General features: G+C 40.3%; 1 protein-coding gene across 3 annotated transcripts in view; it reads left to right on the top strand.

Annotated features, from left to right (window-relative positions):
* The window catches only part of spata20 (spermatogenesis associated 20), a 60,494-nt gene extending 36,379 nt beyond the window's left edge, over positions 1 to 24,115 (top strand). For all 3 annotated transcript variants that reach the window (XM_017416232.3, XM_037980911.1, XM_037980912.1), the window contains 3 exons: positions 593 to 792; positions 3,336 to 3,416; positions 23,372 to 24,115. In XM_017416232.3, the coding sequence (XP_017271721.1) occupies positions 593 to 792; positions 3,336 to 3,416; positions 23,372 to 23,563 (473 nt within the window). In that variant the 3' untranslated portion in view covers positions 23,564 to 24,115. The remainder of the gene's footprint in view (positions 1 to 592; positions 793 to 3,335; positions 3,417 to 23,371) is intronic.
* Positions 24,116 to 24,577: the final 462 nt, after the last annotated feature.

Here is a 24,577-nt window from a genome sequence, read left to right as displayed (position 1 = left end):
TTTTTAACATTTTCTAACTCCTTCCTTTTCTACTCTGAGGTATGTGTTTTCAGAGATGGGTTTACACTGAAGTCTTCAAGAGAGCCTTCAGTAATCTGCCCGACAATTCACAACAGACCAAACTCGGACTTGCTCTCGGCAAATGTTCTTCTCCACAAATGCTTGATTAGGCACAGTGCTGGGTGGAACTCAAAGAGCTATTTACAAAAAGTAAAATATTAATTGTTCAAAGCTTTTCTAAAGAACTTCACTTCAAAAGATGAACACAAGAAAACATTCCTCTGAAAATGGTAAGGTACATGAAAACCAACCAAAGTCCTAAGATCCTCAGAGAGCCTGAATAACTGTTGGTCAGAAACACTTTAAGTATTACAAGAAAGTCTGTTTTTAGAAGCAAAATGTATATAAATTCAAAAAAGAAACTGATTTGAAACTTTTTACAAGACTGTATATCAGTATATTTAACTTTTATCTCGTCTTAAACATGTCATCTAATGATTTTCTCTCAGAGTCTCTATTATTGATCATCAGGTGACACAATATCATCCATAAGGATGATTAAAGGCCTGTTGTGTGTCTTTGTCTGTCACAGATCAGGATGGCGCTGAGCCCAGTGCTAACTCTTTGTCAGCTTCCAATCTTCTGCGTTTGTCCAACTACACTGGAAGACAGGAGTGGCTCCAGAAGTCCCAGCAGCTGCTGACAGCGTTTTCTGACCGGCTGACCAGGGTTCCCATAGCCCTGCCCGAGATGGTCCGGGCTCTCATGGCACAACACTACACACTCAAGCAGGTAAAGCGGCCTTTCTGCGCACACGGCGTTTTATTTTTATGTTTTCGGTTTAGATCATAAAAAAAGGATCTAAATGAAACAAAGCTGCTTTTTCCGTTAGAACTAGAGCTTCTGGTGGGTTTCATTTTCTGTTTTGGCTATACTTTACTGTTATCATTGACAGAGTTGTCATAGTAGGCCACTGTTACAGACATCTGTGGTTAATCTGTCTGCCGTGATGCCTAAAGGACAGCTCAGCCTGGGGAGTGGGTTTGTTTACCTGTGTGTTTGCCGGAACTCAATTCCATGTCCGCCTACTGAAAGCAGCCGACATTTCTGCTTGCACGACAAATGCTGTGAGCGTAACAGACATATCTTTTACTGATTAACAAAAACTGAACAAAATAATACACAGCAACAGAACACAGGGCTGAATAAGAAGCTGTTTAAACAATAAACGTCTGCATTTCCAATCCGCCGAAAGATTTCTGTTAGTAACAACAGAGAAAGTGAAAATGCGACAGTGAAATAGTGTTTATAAGTTATGTGCAAAAAACCCCCCACTGAACATCGGTGAACATGTGATTCTACACATTTCACAGTGGATGGATCTAAATGACAAAACTTTGATTATAAAAGATGCATACAGTAGAATTATCTTGATCTATGATATAATTATGCAGTATGTTTGAAAAACAGATACTATAACATAACTAGAGTCTGTTGACTGTACATTTGTCGACCATCTTTGGTCTAACTTGGCAACGGCAATGTTTTTCCTTTTTGGCAAATTAGACTTTCAACACTACCAATAAAGAAGGAAAAAACATACTCAAATTTTGTTACTATCCTTTTCAGTTCACTGATCTTTTAAAATCATAAATCAACGCACATACCTCTGTCAGTCTTTTAATTGTCCTGTATCATCACGTCAAAAAAGTGATTTATTCCATTGAGTTATGGTGACTATAAAGGCCAGTTAAGTACAGTGAACCCATCGTTTTAAAAAACCTTATCCATGATGTTATGGGTGACTTGGCACAATATCTTTCTGAAAGTACCGTAAAAACAGTGGTAATTGCTTATTTTGTAAAAAAAAATAAAATAAAAGGAGAAACTTCCCTGAAGAAATGCATATCAAACTGCTGCCTTTCACACTAGAGTTTTACACTAAGATCATCTTGAGAATTGATAAAGCTATTTTGGACAAACCTAAGAAAATACTGTATAAGGCAGTTATCTCACTCAATGTTGCGAGATCTCATTTGATATAGGTCTCAGGGAACAATTTGAACAGAGACAGCTAAATGTTTGTAAAGGAAAACCAAATTTTAAAAACTATAATTGCAAATACCTAAAAATGCGCACAAACTTAACTTAGGCAAATGTGTGTGTTCTTGCCTGACCACGTGGTGCGTGTCCTCAAGACAGGTTGTCTGGAGGACAACCTGTCCTCAAGAAGAGATATCACAACTATTTTTCTGCTTGAAGAAAAAAGTTGACTCTGTTTACAGCAGCCATTCACTTTCAAAGACGATGCTGTTAAATGTTGTCAGATTGAGCTGCACTCAGTTCAGGTTCTTTAGTTAAGAACACCTAACCATAATCACCACTACAGTACATGCCGAGCCCTAATCTTAACCACTACAGTGAACGTCTAACCCTAATCTTAACCACTAAAGTACACATCTAACCCTAATTCTAACCTAAACTCAATTCCCACCTTAACTCTAAACTTAACCCTTAGCCCAAAAAGGTCAACTCACTGTATTAGCACCAGGCTTTGGTTCCCATAAGGACTACTGTTCCTGGTAAGTTGGGTAATTATACCAGTAAAGGTCCTAAAGGGATACAAAAACCAAGTACACACACATGCAAAGGACAATTGTTGATCGGCTCCTTTAGCTGACATTTAAAAACTAACTGTGCATGCGGTTTTAATGTCTTGATATTCATTTTCCCACCTCGGTTCAGCTTCAGTGGGTTGTCTGAGGACACAGCACCCTACTTAGATGCTCATTTAATCCCTGGACACACAGAGTTTAAAAATCTTCTTTCGCTGTTTTTGCTGTCCTAGTGCATTTAATGGGTTCTGTGAGCTGTTCAGCCCCAGTTATATAATCAGTGTTGAAATATTAACACATTTAGTTTAGCCTGAAACCACTGAAACCAGCGTACCAGCAAGTTTCTTAGTTACTCGAAGAGAAGTTTGCAAATGAAAGAATGCGCTACACAATCAAAGGAGCAGAAAAACAGAGTAGCTGGCGTGCTGTCAAAGTGTTAGTTGACGTTCTGCCTGTCATGCCTGACCTGCAGAGGATGGCTGGGGTCGATGGGACGAGGGTAACAAGCGAGGATTGAGGCAGTCTCAAAGAAAACACCTGCCACTCTTGTCACTGTTACAAATACAGTACTGACCTGGATGACTTCCTTTCCATCTCGCCTCCTCTTTTGTGTCACCTCTCACCTGTTTATTTTACTCTATTTATACACTTCCCTCTTATTATGTTTCCTTCTCTTCTTTATTTCCTTTCCTTCATATTTTTATTTCTCCCCACCTTCAGATTGTGATCTGTGGCCAGAGGGACACTTCAGACACCGCTGGTCTTCTAGCAGCTGTCCACTCCCTCTTCCTTCCTTTTAAGGTAAGTATTTCACATCCACCTGGCGGCAGCATGAACCTACAGTTATTTACTTGTTTACTTTTCCTGTTTTTGCTTTTTCTTTATTTAGCCTTTTTTTTTTCTTTTTGTAGTCTAACTACTTGTGCATACTCTGTGCTATTTCAGCCATTCATATTTCAGAACGTTCGGCTCATTTAGTAGATAGGTGCTAAGACTAGATTTGTGTAACTTGTGCATTTTTCTGAACATTTAACTTTAATTACAAATACTTTCCCCATAAAAATATACTGAGATCTTTTCACTTCCTTCAGAAACACTGTTCTCTTTAAAATCTACTTCAGCACACTTGCTCTGTTTTTGTCTTCTTATGCTACTCTTAGCTTTTAGCTACCCTTTTTGATCCTTATAGCTTTTAGCCAGCTTTTTACTACTTTTAGCTAACCTTTGGATACATTTTGCTAACTATCCTTTTGCTGCTTTTATCTTTTAGATAGCAGTCTGCTGTTTTTGGCAATACATATTTAATCTAGTGTTTTATTCCTTTTAGCTTTTAGCTTCTTTTAGTTGAATAACTCAGGTTCAGCCTCTTCAGCAAAGTTATTTGACACACTGCATTAAAAAAAAAGCAATCGCTCTAGTTACCTTTAACAGGACACCTGCTTTGTTGTATTCTGTTTAACATGCCAATTCAGATGGATAAATATGCACATACACAGGGGGAAATTGACCCACATTGTTGCCTGGTCAAAATGTCTCTTTTAAGGTCAAACCAAGTTTCCTCTCCTCAGTGTAATAACTTCCAAGATCTTCTCAGGCATTAGTTGACCTGAAAGCCCTTTCCTGACTTCTAAATGCCTTTGGGTCAAAATCATAACTACAGTGGCAGGGATTCCTTTCAGAGTGTGAGTTTTCCTCCTAGGGCCAACACATATTATTTATTTAGAATTGGACAGGACTCAGTCGGAGTGAAACCTAAACTCCAGGTGGAATTGAAGCATTTCTGTTGTTGATGGCCCCATTTCTTGGTGATTTCTGCCCTAAACCGTGAAAAGAAAGATTCCTTTGCAGCTCATACTAAAGTTCCATATTAAATTCCTTAAAGGATTAGCTTAAAAAAAAGCAAAAAAAACAATCATATCTGAGGCATAATTTTTCTGGCATTCTGTGATGTTGCCAAGCATGCCTGTGGTGTGCGTAGGGCATTCGTTCAGAGTAAAACCTGCCCGTAGAAAAGCTTCACACCTGACTGAAGAGTTTGCTCTCCACCAGCCAGTACCCAAAAACTAGAGCACAAAATTAAAGCCGCACTTGTCCAGTGACCTTCTCTATCTCACTTCATCCTTTTTTTTTCTTCCCCACACCCTCTCAGCAGAGGCTCTCTGAAATATAAATGAGTTGTGCAGTATCAGGCGGTGGCAGCAGTAACATCAGACCATTCCAGATTCCCGCAGAGAGACAAGAGACCAGACTGAGCTTGATTGAGCCACTATCAAGATGGTTCTATTATTAAGCGGGACGTACGTTATGCTCTATCACACTCAGGCAGGACTAGTCACAATCTCAGCCCTGTTCCAGTCCAGTTAATCACGTTGAATTCCACGATAAAGCTTCGAACTTCCTGTCCCACAGATCATTTCAACATATACCACCCACTGAAATATCAAGAGGTCAACTTTTAGGCTCTCTTTGGCCAATCTTTAGAAATCAAGGCATCAAATTTATAAAGCCAGTTTGTTTTTGGCTTAAGTTTAAACTGTCTACTATTTTTTTTACACAATGGTCTACTAGATTTTCAAAGAGGGGGGGGGGGGCAATGATTGCCTGTGATTTAGCCCTGGGGCCCAGTATAGATCAGTACACATTTTTACTTGTGCCACAGTTTATTTATTGCTAATCATGCAGTTCCAAGCATATATTTTCTGCCTGAAAGTAACATTTCCTGTCTAAACACAAGTGGTGTAGTGGTGTACTCTATGTCTTCGTACGAAACTGTCATGGTACAGGTGTCCTCGACCACATGAAGATTACGTTAATCACGGGCGATCCCCACTCTCAGCTAGAACAGGGCACTCATATTTTTTAGCTGCTTTTTGTTACCTGACACGTCAGAAGAGGAGTAGAGGAAGACACTATCTAAAGCACTCTACACAAAAGCAAAGCAGGAATAGTCCATTCAGATGAAACACAAGAGCTTAAAAGCTGCTGTTTCCAATCAGCCGTGTAGAAAAGATTCACAGTCCTGGCGATAAAGGACAGGAACACTGAAGAGAGAGGTGGATTTATATTGAAAGCCAAATGGGTTATAAATCAACTTTGGTCTAAGTTGTGCACTTTTAAATGCCTGTCTAATAAACGCTGTTAAATACTGTACGCCGCCAGGCTTTTAATAAGCGCCACCTGTGACTGAACAGGTGGTGTGTTTTATGTATTTGATGATGTTAGTGCTATGTTAAGTAAAAGCATCTCAGTGACTGCTGACAGACAGGTCTGAGGACACGCAGACCTGTCTGTCAGTATATAAATCTGAGTGATGTGATAATTTCATTCTTTAATTTAATAATACCACGATGAGTCTGAAACATAGAAACCTGCGAGGAGTAAACAAAACAGCGAAGGGAGCGTGTGTCTGTCCAGACCTCATGAGACAGCAGCCAGTCGTTAGTGGCCGTAGCAGCAGCTAGCTCGGCCAGGCTGAGACGTGTTGATCCGGTTCAACACGAACACTCATGCCTGGAGGGGGTGAGATACCACCGTCTCAGAGGAGTAGCACGGCTTCCTGCAGCAGATGTGAATCCCACACTATTTGATACCGAACGTCTGCAAGCATGTACTCGGACAGCTGCAGATGCTGCTCACGGGCATATTCTGCTACATATTTACACATGCATATGCAAATAATAAGGTGTCACATGTGCATGCTGTGAAAGCACAGCAAGGCAGTAATGATGCTGTAGGAGAGTGAAAAAGGAAGGAAAAAAAAATGTTGACTGCCTGCTAGTACACTCTGCAGTAGTTTTCATTATTGAATAATTGACTTATTGTATAAATAATTGATCAGCCAAATTTAGTTTCCCTTAGTTACTGTTGCCATATCGTTTGGCATTCATGGTTTTGTCTGCTGACAATGCAGATGCCATCAGCCAATTTAATTACCCGCAACAAGGCTTCCTATGAAGCGAGCTGCACTTTTAAGAGCATGTTATAAACCTAGCCTGTGGCTGATCTACGATTAACTGGATTGTTTAAAATTTCCTCTAAAGCACCTTCGTGTGCACTTGAGAGCTATAGGGCTAAAGCTGCATGTCTCAGGCAAAAGGTCCACATCTACAAGGTCTGTGTAAATAAAAGCAGGCATTTACCATGCCTTGCGTTTCAGGAACGATCTGATTAAGCCACATATGATGCCGATTTTTTTTTTTTTGTTTGTTTGTTTTTGTTTATCTCTTGACGAGGCAAAAGAGCAGCATGATGTTTTTCAAATGTAAAGGTTTCTGGCAAAAGTTTGCTTGAGTGTTTCCAGAGTAATGTCTTACTGACTTTACTATGACTTTACTTTCTTAGCACAAGCTGAAAGTCGGTAAACTTGCAGCAAATGATCAAGGGGATCTTTATGCTTGAAGACAACAGGACATGGTAACAATTGAAGCTTATACTGGAACAAATATGCATTCTGTTTATTCTTTTCCTTCTGCACTACTTCTATTTTTTGACGTGACATAAGTTATCAAATACATTGCGAATGTTGTTTTTTAGTGGAAACGATGCTGACAAAGAACACAAACGTGTTCCCGCTTTCGTAATGCTTAGTATTGACTTAAAGGGACTAAATGCGGAGGAGGAAAATGGGCAAAGGCGAGGAACAGATAAAGGATAAAGTCAAGGCAGGGTAGATATTTAAGGGCCAAGAATGGAAAGAGATGGGGATGTTTAACAAGATAAAGGATGAGAGTGTAAGAGGATTGTGCTCCACATAACATTAGGTAGCTGTGAGAAAAGAACATGTCTAATTTAAATCCAATTACTCCTCGTCTGTTTTCCTAGTTTTAAGCTGCCACAGACTAATTGTGGTGAATGAGTTACCCAGACACAAACTTATGCTACTCCAAACAAGACACACACACAAACACACACTTTACTTCATTTGATTAATTTGGGATTTTAATTCATCAAGAGCACTCTGAGGTTCTTTCAACACTTTTTGAACGTTGGAATCAATTTTAACCAGCCGCCGAGCCAAAACACTGCTCTTGATTGTAATTGCAGCGATAAATTGTGGTTAATTTTTCGATTACGCGCAAATGCATCTTGATTGGAAATGGGCCGAGGTTTGTTGATTGTGAGGGTGCTGAAATTATGAGAGCTGGAACGCAAATAGAGAGGGAGTTTCTCCAGCAATTAGTCCCGTCAACAGACTTCCCCCATGCATTCTCGTCTTTTGTTTGTGTGTGTTTCTGCTTACACAAGTTATTCTGGAACTGCACTTTTGTGTGTGTTTGTTTGTTTTTTCTGTACTCTTTTTAGAATGGAATTTCAACTAAACAAGACATATAAAGCGCATTTTTTCCTGAGCATTGTGGACATCTGTAATATAATTCTTACTGGGAGAATCAAATAGCCGTTATCGCCTCCGGAAGTTGTAAAAGTTGTAATACCCGACCACAAAGCACCTGGTGCTGATAGAATCCTCCCTTGCTCTGCATTTGTGTAGCGTATCTTGATTGAATTTGTCCGAGAACATCCCAGGTATTGCCAGAACAATGGCTTGCCAGATGGTATGTTCACAGTAGCTTGTCAAAGATTCTGACTTCTTCGTGTACACCCATTTTTCTCCCTGTGAAGGATGTACATAAATCTAGTTTCCACACAACCTGACTGATAAACAGGGCAGATGGCAACTGCTTTGCTTCATGTGCTTTCGCCCTTAAAAGGGATTAAATCTAAACTGAAAACTCTACTGGATAGTAATATCTGTACTACAAAAGCTGTATGCTGGAGGAGCTGAGGGGGGAAAAAAAAATCAAGTTTAAAAGATTATTCTTTTTGTTTTTCTCATTCTTTCGCCCCATATCGACACTTGTTGGACACGTTCTCAAAGCAGAAGTCACGCAGAACCAAGCGTAAAGGTTTTATTTTCATGGCTTTGGGTGTCTTCTGATGATAAAGATGCAGCAAAGCATCTTGGCAGGGGCATCGGCTGTAGTTTGTGTGAATCTTTTTGGTGCGAGTTTTGTCGTGTGTGGCCTTTATGTGTTAAATAATGTTTTACAAGAACAACAACTCCCACTGGAATTCCCATTACTGTTGGTGTAAATGCCGCAGTGAGTGCTGGTTATTAATCATCCTCCGCTTTTGTTCTCCAAATGCTATCCATCCAACTTTGTGTCAAAATTACACTTAAGGAACGAGACAATCATAAGTCATTAAGGGTGCTTCAGTGCATAAGCATTAAAGCCTTTTTTTTTTTCTAAAATAAATCAAAATGTGCATCGTCAGTGTTTGGATTATACAGTGACTGGGAGGGTTGACTTGTTTTTTTTTACACATGAAGACAGTCACATTCAATAAAAACATGATATTGTTAGTATTTGTTTTTATCACTTTCGCTGTATTAACATAATGTCTACTAATGAACTGGATCAAACATAAATCATAAATCTTTTAGGCTTACACAGGCACCAAAATCCAAATAAATGGGGGTTTTGATTTATAAATGTTTTTTGCTAATTATTTTATTTGAACCCCCTTTTTTTTTTTTTTTGGCGGGTGAAGTATATAGGATACAACACTGTACAACAACTACCCCCTTCTCAAAGGGAGTCTGGACATTATTTCAACCAGTTCAGAAGCAAAACAGCAGTTTAATTTGCTAGTATTAATGTTGGTTAGCCAAACTGTAATTTAAAGCAAAGGTTAGGAGTCTCATTAGGAGTGCTGTCAGGTAGTAAGAGAGAAATGTGTGTGGTTACCATGATAACCCGATTTAGCCACTGGTAAAAGCTTAAATATTTCTTTTTATCTTTTTTATCTTGGTCCTTTTTACAATTTTTGGTGCCTCGTTTGAATTTTTACACATCAAAACGTTGACAGTTAAATTATTACAAAAGAAAGTCCCATATTACTATTAGGCTTTATAGAAGAAAACTGATGTATGCTGGAATTTCAGATAGTGGCTACATTGGCACCCTTCAATGTTTTGAGTTTAATTTGCTAGCCTCCCGGGAGTGATAGGAGTGGGATGGATCTCCGTGAAGTTGTCGGTGGCAAATGTTAAAGAGTTTCGGAAGATGAGCGAAAGAAAGAGCTGAACGCGTTACAGGGAGTTTGAAGGCTTTAGGAACAAGATGTAAGAATTTCATGGTGGAGATAAATATAAGTAGACACGCTTCCCCATTTTCTCTGCCCTTTAGAAAAGCGCGCACTAAGAGTGGAATAGAGGATGGATACGACGAGAAAAAGGGAGGAACATGGCCTTTTAAGAGGAGAGAGAGAGAGAGTCCTTTTAAAAACATCTGTAGAAGGAAACAACTTGGAATCCCTAACAAGACCTTAGAGACATGGGAGAGAGTTAGCTCGGCGACATGGAGTCCCAGTAGGGAGAAAGAATGAATGGGTTGGAGGGAGATAGGGAGCGGAGGGGGATTAGAGCAAAGCGCTTGCACTGCCCTCCCTTGCTTCAGTCTGCTGCCACGTTGCCCCTTCCGTCCCTATCTCCATGGTCACTCCTCAAAGCTTCTTGTAAGACAACATTTGTGTTTGGGTTTAGTTTTATTTTTGGCCAAATTGATCCCTCTGTTCTCCTCTAATGATCTGCTTAGCTCAATAATCAATCTGGTAACAAAACCCTGGTTAACTGACAGGTTTATGGCATTTTCTCGCCACTTATCCTCCTTTTTCTTTTGCTCTCTGCACACCATCATGTTATAAATTTCATTAATCCATTCCCGTTGGATTTGTTAATCTCAAATGATACATACACCGGCCACCTTCAGCGTCCTGCAGCTAGAGGACAGATTTTCTTGCGCGGTTAAAAATACTGGATAATCCTCCAGCTGTGGTTATGTCGCATCTATATGTCTGTGAAGTCGCCACATGTTGGTTTTCTAAATAAAACCCTCGCTGGACAGATGAGCCTGTTTGTGTACATAGGTTCACACGCAGCACACAGCTGTCTGTGCCCACGTTCGCTTCAGTTACTCTTTACAATGTGAATGCGTTTATCGCATGTATATTTGAGTGAGTCATATCTAAGTTTTGTTTAGTCAGCGGTTTTATTTGTAAATCAGATTTTTCTGGGGGGGGGGGGGTCGTCTGTTAGGGAAGCTGACTCGTACTGTAGTCGCTGAATCACATATCCTGGAAGGAATGATTGAAAAGTGAACAACAAATATTTGATTTTATTAATGCTCGGGCGATGATGTTTGTCCTCTTGCGTGTGTGTGTTTGTCTGCTTGGAAGAATATCTCATGAACCACTTCACAGATTTTACGGAGCTCTCAACGAGTAAACACGGGACATCTACAACTGATTAAGCTTTGGAGTCAGCTTGATTTGAGATGGCTGCTACAGCTAATCAACCTTTTCAAACACAAAAATGCCTACAGCCCAGTCAGTTTCATTGATGTTGAGCTAAAATTTGATGGAGTAGTTGCTGAGAGTCATCTTTTGCACATGCTCTGAGTGCAAACAGATTCAAACTTGGCCATTAACAATTGGAGTCAACTCTGTTGGTTAGCTAAATATCTCTTGAACCACTGGAAGGATTTTAATCAAACCTTCAGAAAGTAACCACTGGATGTACACCTACAACTGATTAACTTATGAAGCCAATCCAATTCAAGATGGTTGCTGTGGCCAACGGATTTTACTCAACACATAAAGGTTTATAACTCAGTCAGTTTTACAAATATCCAGCTAAAATCTGGCGTGACAGTAGTTGAAATTCATCCCAACCCATAGATTAAATGCTACAGTAAAACTTCACTTTTTGGCATTACCTTTAAGAGTCAGCCCTGCTTGTCTGTTAGCAAAATATCTCATTAACCACTAGACAGATGTTTTTTGAAACTCAGGAAGTAATTGGATGTACATTTATAACTGATTAACTTCAAGTCAGTCCAATTGAATTGGCTGCCTCAACTAATTCACCTTATCTATCACAATAATGGCTACAACTCAGTCCATTTTACAGATATTGAGCTAAACTCTGATGTGGTAGTAGCTGAAGGTCATTACCAACACATACTTGAAGCTGTACACATTGCGCAACATCTTTGCTTAAAACAGTTAACTGCCATTAGCTGTTAAAGTCACCCCTTTATGTCTGTTAGCAAAGTATCTGGACTGGTTTTGATGAAACTCAGAAAATAATTACTGGTTGCTCATCTGCAACTGGTTAACTCTTCGAGTCAGTCTGATTCAAGATGGCCACCACGGCTAGTTGCCTTTAACTTGTGCAAAAATGCCTTCAAATCAGTCAGGTTTACAGCATTTTCAACCTGGAGAGACTCACAACAAAGAAAAGCTGCAATTAAATAGTTTTATTGACATGAATGACATAAGATATTTGGCGCTCGGACCTCGGCGGAAGACGTGAGTGTCGACAATAGCAATGCGCTTCGAGGAGAAGCTCAGGTTGAGCATTAGAGGCGTCTTCTCCGGGCCGGACACTGGTGGTGGAGGTCAAAGAGGGGAAGGAAGCTTGAGGGAGCTGGGAAACTGGGGGTGGAGAAGGGGTGGAGGTGGGCTGAAGTTCGGCCGGCGAACGGATGAGGCCATGATGGAAGTCCTTTTAAACGAAGGCTTGCTCGCTGATTGGATACGCTGGAGGCGCGGTCGGACGCTGATGGGCTGAGATGGAGGCGTGTTCTGATGCTGATAGGCTGGAGTGGAGGTGCTCGACGCAGCGATTAGATGCAGGTGAGGCTGAAGCAGGTCTTCCAGTCTGAATTTACGCCTAGGCTTCATTAAGCTAAAAATTGTTGTGGTTATATCACAACACTTACGCCAAGCACTAACAGATCACAGGAGCTCTGGAGCTACCTTGTGAGGCCGCGCACAACGGTATTTTCAAGATTAAACCAAAATTCTAACTTTAATTCTATCAACTCTTATCAGAGGATGATATTAGTTTTAAATTATGGCATGAAAGGTGGAGGTCGATAAACATTTCTTCAAGAAATGGAAGTTTTTAAGTACATAATTATGTTCTCATTTTACAATTTATACCTTTTGATGTGAAATTGCCATTGTATGTAGCAACATTTAAACATTACGAGTTACTCTTTTTTTGCATTTAAAAACAATCCTCATAACTGTTGTGGAAACTTAAAAAAGAAAATTGAAAAACTATATGAAAAAAAAAACAAAAAACTAAACAGTTTGTGAGGCCATACGGAGTTGGATGCACACAATGCTAAGCCAGCAAATCGTTGGCAGTCAAGGGAGGAAAGCAGTTTTGAGCGTTTCGTTCGTTAACAGCGCCAGCACTCAGCTTTCGTTAAAGCATTCTGGAGGACTCTGTTTTGAAGAACATCCTGCATCAACATTTCTCTGAACTACATACTGACACTGTGGAAGCTGCTCCGTCAGCAGAGCAACTATCAAAAAGAGATTACTCTCGAAACAAAAGGTGGGATTATGTTTCCCCGTCTGTGAGCCCCTCATGTTTTCATAAGCACCGTCATAATTCTTAATAAATCCAGCAGCAGTTGCTGCAGCAATATTCACTGCTCCCACTTTTTTTGCTCAAAGATGAAAACAAATTTTTCCTGAATAACATAACGCTCCACCTACACCACGCTTAAAAAGTTGTTTTTCATTGAATTCATTTAGAAAAAAAAAAAAATGCAATCCTGCATCCACGTTTTCACTCTGTAGATCACTTTCTGTCGTAAAAAGTCAACGTGCGTCAGTGTACCAGATAAAAAGCACGTAATATGAAACAAATAAGAGTTAGTGCACAAATCTTCTCCCCCGTGTGATGTAACAACCCCTACATTCCAGCTGGCCATGACCTAACTCCCAGTTTCTCTGCACAAGCTGAGGTTCAGCTTCCCAGGATGAGATGCAAGAAAGCGGAATTCTGGTTCTTATTTCTAATTCTGTCTCGTTGCGTGACAGAGGACTAATGAAACACCTCTAATGGAGTCCAGCAGTCATAATCTCACATTTACAGAGGGGGTTCACATTACAGGGGTCATTACTATCTTTCTCAGCCTGACTGGGAAAAAAAAAAAAAAAAAAGGCAAGCCAAATCTCAAAGGGACTCATAGCTTCATTCCAATTATTATAAGGGAAAAGACTCTAATACTGAAACTTTTTCACATTGAGTAAAACATTGTTCAGTCCCCATTGTAGTAAAAGAATATAACCCAGGGCTGTTCAACTTTAGTTGAAACTGAGCCGTATATAAGAATTACTTGAAGTTTGAAGGCCACAGACAATGATTTTTAAAACGCTTTCATCAACTACAACTTCATCAAGTACTGTGAGCATTCAGTCTCTCCTAGTTTTAGCTTCAGAAAAAAAAGATGTCAGTATTTTAAGCATCACAACTGAAACTTTTGCTGTTGTTCTTTGTTCATACTACTGTCTTGAAGGATGGGTCAGTCAGAAAACTGCTTACAGTTGGGCGTTTTTAGCCACCTCACCCCCGTCTGTTGTCATGGTTTCCCAAAGATTGTCTGTTTTATGGATGTATACTTCTGCTAGCTTAATAGAACAATCAAGGTATGGCAGTAGCTCTGATATGTATTGCATATTTTTAGCGTTGTATTCAAACAAATCAGTTTGGGGTTTTTCCAGCTTTGTGGGGGCCAAAGAAGTTTTTAAAACGGCTGTATCTGGCCCGCGGGCCGCTTGTTGAGAGGCCTGGTGTAGCCTAATTCTGCAAGGTGTCCAGGTCCTGCTGCTGCAAAACGAGCCCAAATCATCAGCCTTCCTTCAGTGTGTTTGAAAGTTGCTATGATGTGTTTGTGCTCATATGCACAATGTTTGGTTTTCTCCAAACATGGAGCATCTCGACTTCGATTTTCATCTGTCCAAAGGACATTTCTCCAGAGGTCTTGTGGTTCATTCAGGTGGATGTTTGCACACCTAAGCTGTGCTGCAGTGTCTATATTAGAGAGAGAAGGCTTTCTCCTTGCAACCCTTTCAATCGAGCCACACTTGTTCAGTCTTTTTCTAATTGTCCTGTCATAAACATTAACCTTTAACCTATAAGTCTTATAAGAAATATAAGTTTTTATTCTCTCTGAGCAATGCACAGTCTGACCTTGGGATGAATTTGCTAGACCCTCCATGCCTGGGAAGATTGTCAGCTTTCCAAAAATCTTTACCTCTTGTGGATCATTGTTCTCATTGTAGAATGATGGCGTCCAAACTGTTTGGAAATGACCTTTAACTCTTCAGAGATGGATGGGCAGCAACAGTTGCTTCTCTAAGGTCAGTGCTGATGTCTTTGCACCTTGGCATTGAGTTAACACACACTTGTATGTTAATCAGCTGCTAAAATCTTTTATTTTCTAGAGATGCTCATACTGATGATGATCAGTTAATCAAAACATTTGATCACATTTGAACACCAGATCACTTTTGTCATGTCCTAATAAGTAAAACCCTAAAATTGAGGGGAGGAAGGGGGGACACTTCCTTTTTTCACATGACTATACATCCACAAAGCCATTTGGCATTGTCCGTGGAAACTTCACTTTCAGAGTTCTAACAAACAAGTTCCCTTTCATCCCAAACACAACATAGGCTGATGAAGTATGTCGTAGGTGTTGGGGTCCGGCTGAAGAGAGGCTGTTAGTTCTGCTCAGACACCAAGACGTCCTCACATCTCGCTGCAGACACCATTGATTTACCAAAGAGCAACTCTTAGAGACTGTCAGCAGCTGAAACTGATGCCCAGCATGACAAAGAACAGAACACTATGCTGGCGAGAGGTTCCATTACTCATTTTTACTCAGGCTGGAATGAAACCAAACAAGCAGGGGGGTGGTATCTTTTAGAAAATGGTTGAACAAACAGGTTATAGGTTGTTTGTACAAATAAAATTGAACTCAAAATGAAATTTTACTAGATAACTGTACACATAATAAATTGTAGCTTGGTAACTGTGATGAATAAATCTTTATTTACAGACTCCAGAAACCCTTTTGGTATTGAGAAAACAATGATAATAATACTAAATGTACCAATAATAAATTTATCAATAATAAACGTGTTTTCTTGATCCTGCAAGTGTTGCTGTAGTTTTTCCCTCAATAGGATTTATTTCTCTCCAGTTACCTTCCTCCTGCACCTTGGAAGAAGGTTAAATTGTGCAAGAATTTCCTAAAATATAGATTTGACAAAGTACGCTTCACTGAAGTGTGAGTCATGTTAAGTGGCAGCTGTGACTATAAAAGAAAACCTGAAAATATACATTACCAAGCCTTGAAATGAGAAGCAGACATACCTCCATTGAAAATCTATGTTTCCTTTTTTGTAGCTTCTCCTGTACCTTTTCTAACTTTGCTTTTAAACACCTTAAATGTAAAAATAGCAAGCTTCGGGTCTCGCTCATTTTGCCAACTCCCCACACCGCAGAAGTGCTATTGCTAGCACAAATGATCCACTTGGATGTGGTGCATTTGTAGTGGAAAACCGCAAATGAAACTGAAATGTCACGCTTGTGACTGCAATCATTGCCACAGTGTCCCTGAAAAACCTGCTGGGGGTCAGAATGTCTACCAGTGTTGTGGCAACATGCTCGTCTCCTGTTCAAGGTTGTAATAATCTGTCTTACTACTGCCAAAGAGATAAGTAGAAAACATCATTTTGATTGTTACGATTATCTCAGAGATGATCTCGATCACAAGGCTGTCAGAACCTTCCAATACTGTATTATGATTGTTCAAATAAATCTCCTAGCTGTCAGTCTTTGAGTTCTTTAATTAATTATAAAGTAAAACACCCACAACACCTTCTGAGAAATCAGAGCATCCATACTTTTTATGTCTTCTGCTACTTTTATTTCCTTCTACCATGAAGATAAGAAGCTCAAATTTGGTGTGGTAGTACCTTAGAGTCATCCCTAACACATACTCTGAGCAGTGACAGATTGTTATAAATGTTTGCATAAAACGTTGGCATTAATTGTTGGAGTCTATGCTGTCTATTTGTTAGCAAAATGTTGATCCAGTGGACAGATTTAAATAAAAATCAGAGAAAGTCATCACTGGATGGATTTCTACAACTGAACTTTTAAATTGAATCTGATTCAAGATGGCTCACCTGGCTTGGCAATCTCAACAAACACTGAGCTAAAATTTAGTCTGGTGGTAACTGAGCAAATATCCCAAAGAATACTTTAAGCACTAACGTATTGCGCCAGATCTTTGTTTCAAATAATGGCATGCGATGCAGCGGGCAATATGCATTCCTTCAATTAATGCTACGTTTTAATGTTCGGTATTTCTTCTCTTCAACTGTCTTTATTGTTTTTTGTCATATCTCTTTCTTGGTCAACTTTGTGTCAGCAGCTGACTGATAAAGAGACCAAAACATGTTGCTGCACCAACGTTCTCTCTTCACCAGACTTTGTTAAAGAAGTATCTGACTGCTGGTGCCACTCGCAGCCGTCTTCCAGTTGGTTTGTGCAGAAATATTAGGACCCATGTGCACACACCCAGGCTGTTCCTTTCTGAATCAATATTTTTACCTATTATTTTAATCCCTTTTGTAAATGCATTTTAGTTCACCCCTAATACGACACTGAGAATGTTACAAATTCAATTCAGTTCACTTTATTTATTAAAATCCAATTACAGTCAGTTCAGTTCCTATTATATTACAATACATTCACATACAGTAAACTATGAAATGCCAATTAGTAAAACGTTTTCGTCTAAGGAAGCCAGCAGAATGCGTCAAATCTCACTTTTTCGCCATCCTCGCAGCGCAGAGGTGACAGTGGAAAGGAAATATTTCCTTTTAACAGGAAGAAACTTCCAGCAGAAGCGGGCTCAGGAGTAGCAGCTATCTGCCTCAATCGGCTGGGGTTTGAGAGGACAGGAAAGAGACACGGACAAACGCAGAAGCATTGGTCCAAGACCAGTTTCTATGGGAAGAAAAACAAAGAATAACACAGGTTAATGACAGCTATAATAGTATATATAAAAATGAATACTAGAGAGAGTAAAGACAGCGGCAATGAGGAAATGTGGTCAGTTTGTCCTCCAGCAGCTTGAGCCTATAATAGAATAGAATAAATCCGAAGTATAGGATTTATCAAAAAGGAAAGTCTTAAGCCCGGCCTTAACAGTAGACAGGGTGTCAGCCTCACGGACAGAAACTGGATGTTGGTTCCACAAGAGAGGAGCCTGAGAACTGAAAGCTCTGCCTCCTGTTCTACTTTTAGAAACTCTAGGAACCACAAGTAAACCTGCAGTCTGAGAGCAAGGTGCTCTGTTTGGAAAACAGGGAACAAGTAGAAACCTAAATGGAGTTTGGTTTTTGAGAGCAAGATTTTGAGTTCTATTCTGAATTTTACTGGGAACCGATGGAGAGAAGCTAAATATGGAATGGATTTTTAAGGTTGATAGTAGATATTGGGGTACAACATGAAATTATAAAAAAATACTTTTTAAAAAAAATGTCATTTGCATTTTATTAGCAAGAAACAACAAACAGAAAGGTCACTTGGACTAACAGGGCTTCAGAGCGGAGTGTAAATGTGTCTTTTAATGACCTGAGGTGGCAGTCCCGATGCCCTGTTGTTAATGGTGACTGAACAAGTCCTTTTGTGTTCGTGTGTGTGAAGCAAGACGTCAGTTTCCTCATGCGCGGCTGTAAAAGTGCATTCACAGTGACTGTCATCATATTTTCTCAGGTTATGAAAACGACTCTTACAGTGTGTGTCCGGGGCGCTCGCTATCTTTCTATCCTCGGTGACAAGGACTGGCCCGAGAGTCATGTCAGGGCTCACTGGGTCATAAGTTAAAATGATTCCTGAAGTTTAGTGTGTGTTTGTGAGTTTGTCAGCGCAGGTACACAGTGTTCCTTTTGCATGTCGGAGCTGAGCCGCTTTGGCAAGATGAGAGACTTGCGAGTGGGAGGAAGCTGTCAGTGCAGGGACATTCAATGGATGGGGTTTTGTGTGCCGATGTGCGTTTGTTTTAGGGGTGCCCAGCGCCAGGGGATTACCCGGTGGGAGTCTGACTGTACTCTTACATGTAGCCAACCGTGCTTTATGCTACAGCATCACTCAGACTCAAACATTATGCAGTGCATGGAAAACAGCACAGCACACTTTGCTTTCAGTTTGTCACATTCACACATAATCTGTCTCCCTGTTTGTCTCTGCTGCTCTCAATCACCATCACACACACACACTGCAGACTACAACATGACCTTATAGCTGTGGGTGCCTGACTGGATGTGGTCCCAGACCAGGGTGGGTCTGCATGAAGCTGACAGGAAAAAAAAAGAAAAAAAAAGAAAATGCGTCAAAACAAAGTGGAAAAGATTCGGCTTGGAAGGGAAATCCTCCCTCAGTCTCCATAGCAACAGTCACCCCATCATGACCACATTTCAGCCCACTCTGTTCCAGTCTTCCCCTGTTCGTGTGCATGTTTTAATGTCGAGAAGTGTTCCCAGCCAACTCTCTGTAGTGCACCGTGCGAGGCCATCACTGCGTGTGTTTCACTAATACTCTTGTTTACTCTCTAAGCTCCGTCGAACAGGTTTGCTGGCATCACTGCCGAGATCAGAAGAAGATATAGAAGAGCAGCATCACTTCATCCACTGAGGAGTAGAGGGGGCGGAGTGGGGAGATGATGTTTCTTCTTATTTTTTTTAACCACACAACACAGTTAAAAGAAAACTTTGCAGCGCAGATCGGAGCAGGAGTTCATACATTATTAAGTGAGATAACAGGCAACACTGTTTACATAAAATCCACTCACGGTTCGTTCCGTTTTCAGCGTTGGACAAATTCTTACCTGAGTTTGGAGTGTTTAATTGTGTTTGGAGTCAAAGTCCTGGATTATTTTGAACTAGCACCTCATCTGCACTTGTGAGGTCTCATTAGTTCATGAAGTCTTCAGGCTTCAAAGATAACCCAGGTAGCAACACGCTATCACATGCTGAGTTGATTAAAGAAACGTGTTGATGGGTCCAACAGAGCCAATGGTACATTACTCAAGGAAAAAAGAGACACTTACGGTCCCTATGTACCAGGCATTTTTAGGTGGAGGAGGTTATATACCTGCCTTGGCAGCCATCCCAGTATTGACGATGTAATCTGTATTACTATAACAAGAACAATGATATTAATAATATCCACAGTAGTTTGAGAGTAGGCTAATGTTTGCCAAACCATGGGGACAAAATGGTAAAGGCCTGGGTATGAAGAGGTGCAACTAATTGACCTGGATCTGCATTTTTTTTTTGATTATTTGTATGTTTTTGGTATTATGAAAGCTTAGGGTAGTAGCTCACTGGGTTGTGACTGTTGGATACTAGTTGGTGATTCTACATTGTGACCAAAATTTCAACCAGCAAGCTGTGTGACCGCATTAAGCAGGACCAATTTTTGAAAATCGTAGCACGTTTCTGTGTGCACGGCTTGCAAATCTGTATTCTAGGCATGCAGTACCCACTTTTTACCCACTTTGCCAGCCCCCCATTTATAATCTAATCTACTGAAGTACACTTTTGAAGTGAACATAGAGCAGATTTGGGTTCACTGCATGATGAGGGATGGCCAATATCACCACCTGCCAAAGAAAAACTGGACCAACAATCTGCTTTGAAAGAGGTTCTCCTCTTGCTACCAGTTTTTAAATAACTATTATTTATCACTGGAGTTGTTTCTGACCTGGATATTGGTGGCTGTAGCCTCCAATGTTCTCAGTCATAGGGGAGCTCTGGTGCACGTGTCAAAATACAGCTCTAGTCGTCTAAAATTTATGGAAACAAAATTGAGAAGATGCTCACAACAGCTCTGCAACTATCTTGAGAGAATATATGATGCACAATTGGTTTTGAACAGGTTCGGAATTCAAGTGACAAGACTACAAGCTTTTGCGACTCACACAAAGAAATTGAGAGTGCCGACCAACATTTTGAGACATTTTTGAGACTCCCTTGTGAACCCCTTTAGCCAACTCGTCACAAGCAATTGTTGCCCGGTGAGATATTGGCTTTAGAAAGGAGCTCTTTGTCTTCAGGCAGCAAATCCTCATCCTCAGTAGTTGAAGAACAAAGCCATGACTTCCAATCCACTGTACATGTTCTTTGTTATTTTAATTTTGTTGTCTCATTGGAGCCAGATTTGTCTGGTTTATTTACTTTACTTCTGTTAATATTGAGTTTATTAAATAAGATGTGTTTCTTTAGGAAATAGGCATAAAACCTTGGGTCGATGCTGCTAAAGGTCTGTAGATATTTATCCACCAGCCAATCAATCAACTGATTTATAAAGTGCTTTACAAACCAAAAGAAACCAAAGGGCTGTACAGGTGAAATGAAAAATAAAATAAAAGCAGACCAAATAATAAAAAGCAAAAAGTAATCAAATACAATATTGACAATATAAACAATAGGATAAGAGCATATAGGAAAACAAGGGCTGGCCTAATTGTCATGCTCTTTAGAATTAAAAGCCAGTTTAAAAAGATGAGTTTCTAGAAGAGTAAAATTGAAACAAACTAGATCTCCCTCAAGGTTCTGTAAGTTATTTGTAACTATTCACATTTTTCCCCAACTTGCCTTAACCCATATCATCCCCTACATCCCATCCATAAAGTTACCTTGTAAGATAACCGCCATTCTGCCGATCACGCAGACTTGGCAGCCTGTTCCCAAACCTTTGCCTGACCCCCCCCATCATCACTCTGTCTTCCTGTCTCCGCCTTCATCTCCCGGTTTTGTTTCTGTTTACTGTTTATGTGTTCACCTCTCACTCAGTAGTGAACCTGAAGAAGGGCCGTGCCAGAAGGAAGTGACACGTTTGACAGGAAGCAGCCTCGGGCACAGACAGGGCAGCACTCTTTAACCTCACTCTGCTGCCTGTCCAAGACCACACACACACACACACACGCACACACACACACACACACACACACACACACACACAGAGACGACAGCATGAGGAGAAACAAGTGCAAGGCATTTCTTTTATTTTCTGTTGTTTCATTTTAAGCCGTTTCTGGCTCTTTTTGCATATTTCCAACATGCATCAACCCTGATGTCAGCGTTGGAGCTACCTGTTTAGCTGGGCAGGACACATGAATCACGTAGCTGAGCAGCTTATTCTCTTTATTGGATTGTGTGCATGAGACCGTGGCAGCCAAAGAGCCACAATTGAATGTGCCACTTTGGGGAGGGTTATTTAGGGTCAGTATGTGCAAGTGTGTGTGAATTGTATTTTATAGCTGCATCAAAGAGACGTCGCAGTTGATCAAAACTAGGTGCTGTTCGAGGCACGCGCGGAGAAGTGACTGAAACAAGTCATCTTTATTGACCGGATTGCTGCTTCACAGTGAAAAATAACACAAAGCTGAGAATTGAACCAGTTCAGTTCACAGCACCAGGCCACGTAGTCGTTGTTTAGCTTCCTCCTGATGATCAAACTCTGTTAAAGCCAATGAAATGTATACAGTAATCATCTTCTTGCTCTTATTTTCCATGTTTTTTGCTTTTAACATTTTGCTGTTATTTGTCGTTTTACTGATGCTGTAGCTACAAAGCAAAAATTAGCCTGCGTGTGAGAAAGGAATTACAGTTTGCCAGTTGTTTGCTAGCTTAAATTCAAACTGCCTGAGCTGCAGCCACTGCATATTTTAATTCTCCTCCTTTTTGCCCAGATCGACTTTGTTCAGACCCCCATAAATACTGTGTATTTCTAGCTCAAAATTCATAGATGCTATGCGTATAAAGTCATAAAATGATCTCCATCTTAAACTTACTTTGGCATTTTCTTGTACGGATGCACTTTATTGGGTTTTTGCCAGATTCCCAGTATTTTGTTTCTCCTCTTTACTAAATGGCCCAAATCACAATCACTTAAAAGTGTGAATTGTTATTTATCCTCATATAACATTTCAGACCCAAATTCGAGGCTTTATCCAGTTATAAGAACTGTTTGTTTTGTTTTGTTTACTTGGCTGATGCCAAGATAATTGAACATCTATATCGTCATCGACTACTGGGGATAAAAAAATCAGCATATTGTCAAAAACATGATATTGTGTGTCTCTATAATAAAAAAAAATTATATGTCCTTATTTTAAAGTGATTAATAGTTGATACTGTTGATGTGCAGACCCCTAGTAATTTTGTGCATCGAGACTTTATAGATCTTGGACATTTTTGTTAATTTATGATAATTTTTACACATCAAGCACCAGTTAGTCAATAAACAAATTGAGCTTTAGTTATTAAGCAAATCCTGCAGAAGCAGAATGAAACAACAAAAGACAAACAACAGCTACTAGCAGTTTTTTTGCCTCTGTGCAAAGAAGCATACAGAATCAAAATGATTAAAACTCTTTGTGCCCATGTACACGTGATTCTTAAACTCATCATTTCATGATGACAGGGAGGCTATGTTGAGATTAAATGCTGCAAATGTATCTGAATTTTCATGATTATCAGTGGTTTGGTTACAAAGATTTAGAGAAAACAGCTTTGACCCAGAATGTCTTCCAGCGTTATGAAAGCATCTCATCCGTTAAGGTGCTGTCTGTTCATTAGTAAAGTTGTGTTTTACTTTTGCAATAGAGATATATGGGAAAATGTCAGTATGAGCTTTTTGACTTTCAAAACGAGAGATCCAGATTACAAGACTGTCTGAACCGTGTGATTATTAATTATGACTGTTCAACTAAACCTCCCAGCCATCAAGCTTCAAACCCATTGATTAATTAGGAAGTCAGATAATTCACAACTTCATCTCGGTTCATTTTGGTTTTTCTTATCTCCGACAGGTCTTGATGCTCAAAGACGGAAATCCAGAAAGTGTGCTGTCCCGCCTCCCCGCCCTCGCCCCCATGAGCCAGCTGGATGGTGTCGCCACAGCCTATGTCTGCCAGGACTTCGCTTGCTCTCTGCCCGTCACGAACCCCCAGGAGCTTCGCCGGCTTCTCCTGGACGGGACTGCGGACACACCAACAGAATGACACCTGAGGAGCTGACTTGGCTTATTTGTGCTGCTTCTGACTTTGTCCCGAAGGGAACGCCAAAGCTTTAAAAGCTTTATCAGCCATATCGACTAGAGTAGGTGTCACGTGGACATCTAGTCATTCCAGATCTGTTACTCCAGCCTATTCTACTTCAGCAGCTAAGTATTACCTCAACAGCCAGCTACTGTTTTCAAATATAAGGATTTAAGAGAGTCATAATGAAAATCAAGTGTGTAGATGTCCTTATCAGCAGCAGAGGGAGCCAACTGAAAATATGCAACATTTGCAACAAAATGTCAGCCTTTGACTGTTAACTTCAGGCTCCTATTAGGACGTATTGTAGGAGCACTTACGTGAACTGGTCACAGATGATCCGAGCTGCCTCGCTCTGTGGTCAGGCTCCTCTCCTCACATCCCGTGGATCTGACAGTGGACGCTTGCGTTTGTGCGCGACCAGCTCTTTGCCCACCAGCCCCCCGACATGTTTATTTAACCGGACGGCCAGCATGCGTACGCACAAGTCTGAAAAATAAATGATTTTCTCCTGGACACGTCGCCCATCTGAATTTTTGAGAAGATGCTTTTCTTACGTTGAAAGGTAGTATAGTTATTCAGCAACTGATGTTTATTTTACGTTGATTTCTTTAAAACTTTAAGTGATGTGTTCAATTTATTTAACAGTACAGGAAAAAAGAAATTATGTGAGAGATGGTGTTCCCATCTCAGCGGTAGGGATGGGCATTTTAAGCAAAAACACTCCTCCAATTTGTCTGTATTTATTTGACTTTCCCTTGAATAATCGACCCCCACCTCACCCATCATGTCCCTGAGTCCCATCTGCCCACCTATCAGGTACCGCTCCAAACGTAAGACCAACTTGCAGCAACTTGTGCTTCTTACAAAGCCTTCTTATTTCCTCCTTTCCTCCTCATGCAGGGCTAGTTAATATAGCACAAGTGTCAGCACAACATCAAACTATTAAAAGCAGAGAAAGCATTTTAACAAGCGCTA

The sequence above is a fragment of the Kryptolebias marmoratus genome, linkage group LG17, assembly GCF_001649575.2.
Source record: "Kryptolebias marmoratus isolate JLee-2015 linkage group LG17, ASM164957v2, whole genome shotgun sequence".
NCBI classification, from domain to species: Eukaryota; Metazoa; Chordata; class Actinopteri; order Cyprinodontiformes; family Rivulidae; genus Kryptolebias; species Kryptolebias marmoratus.
The sequence above is the reverse complement of the archived record's forward strand: the minus strand, read 5'-3'. Positions and strand labels throughout refer to the sequence as shown.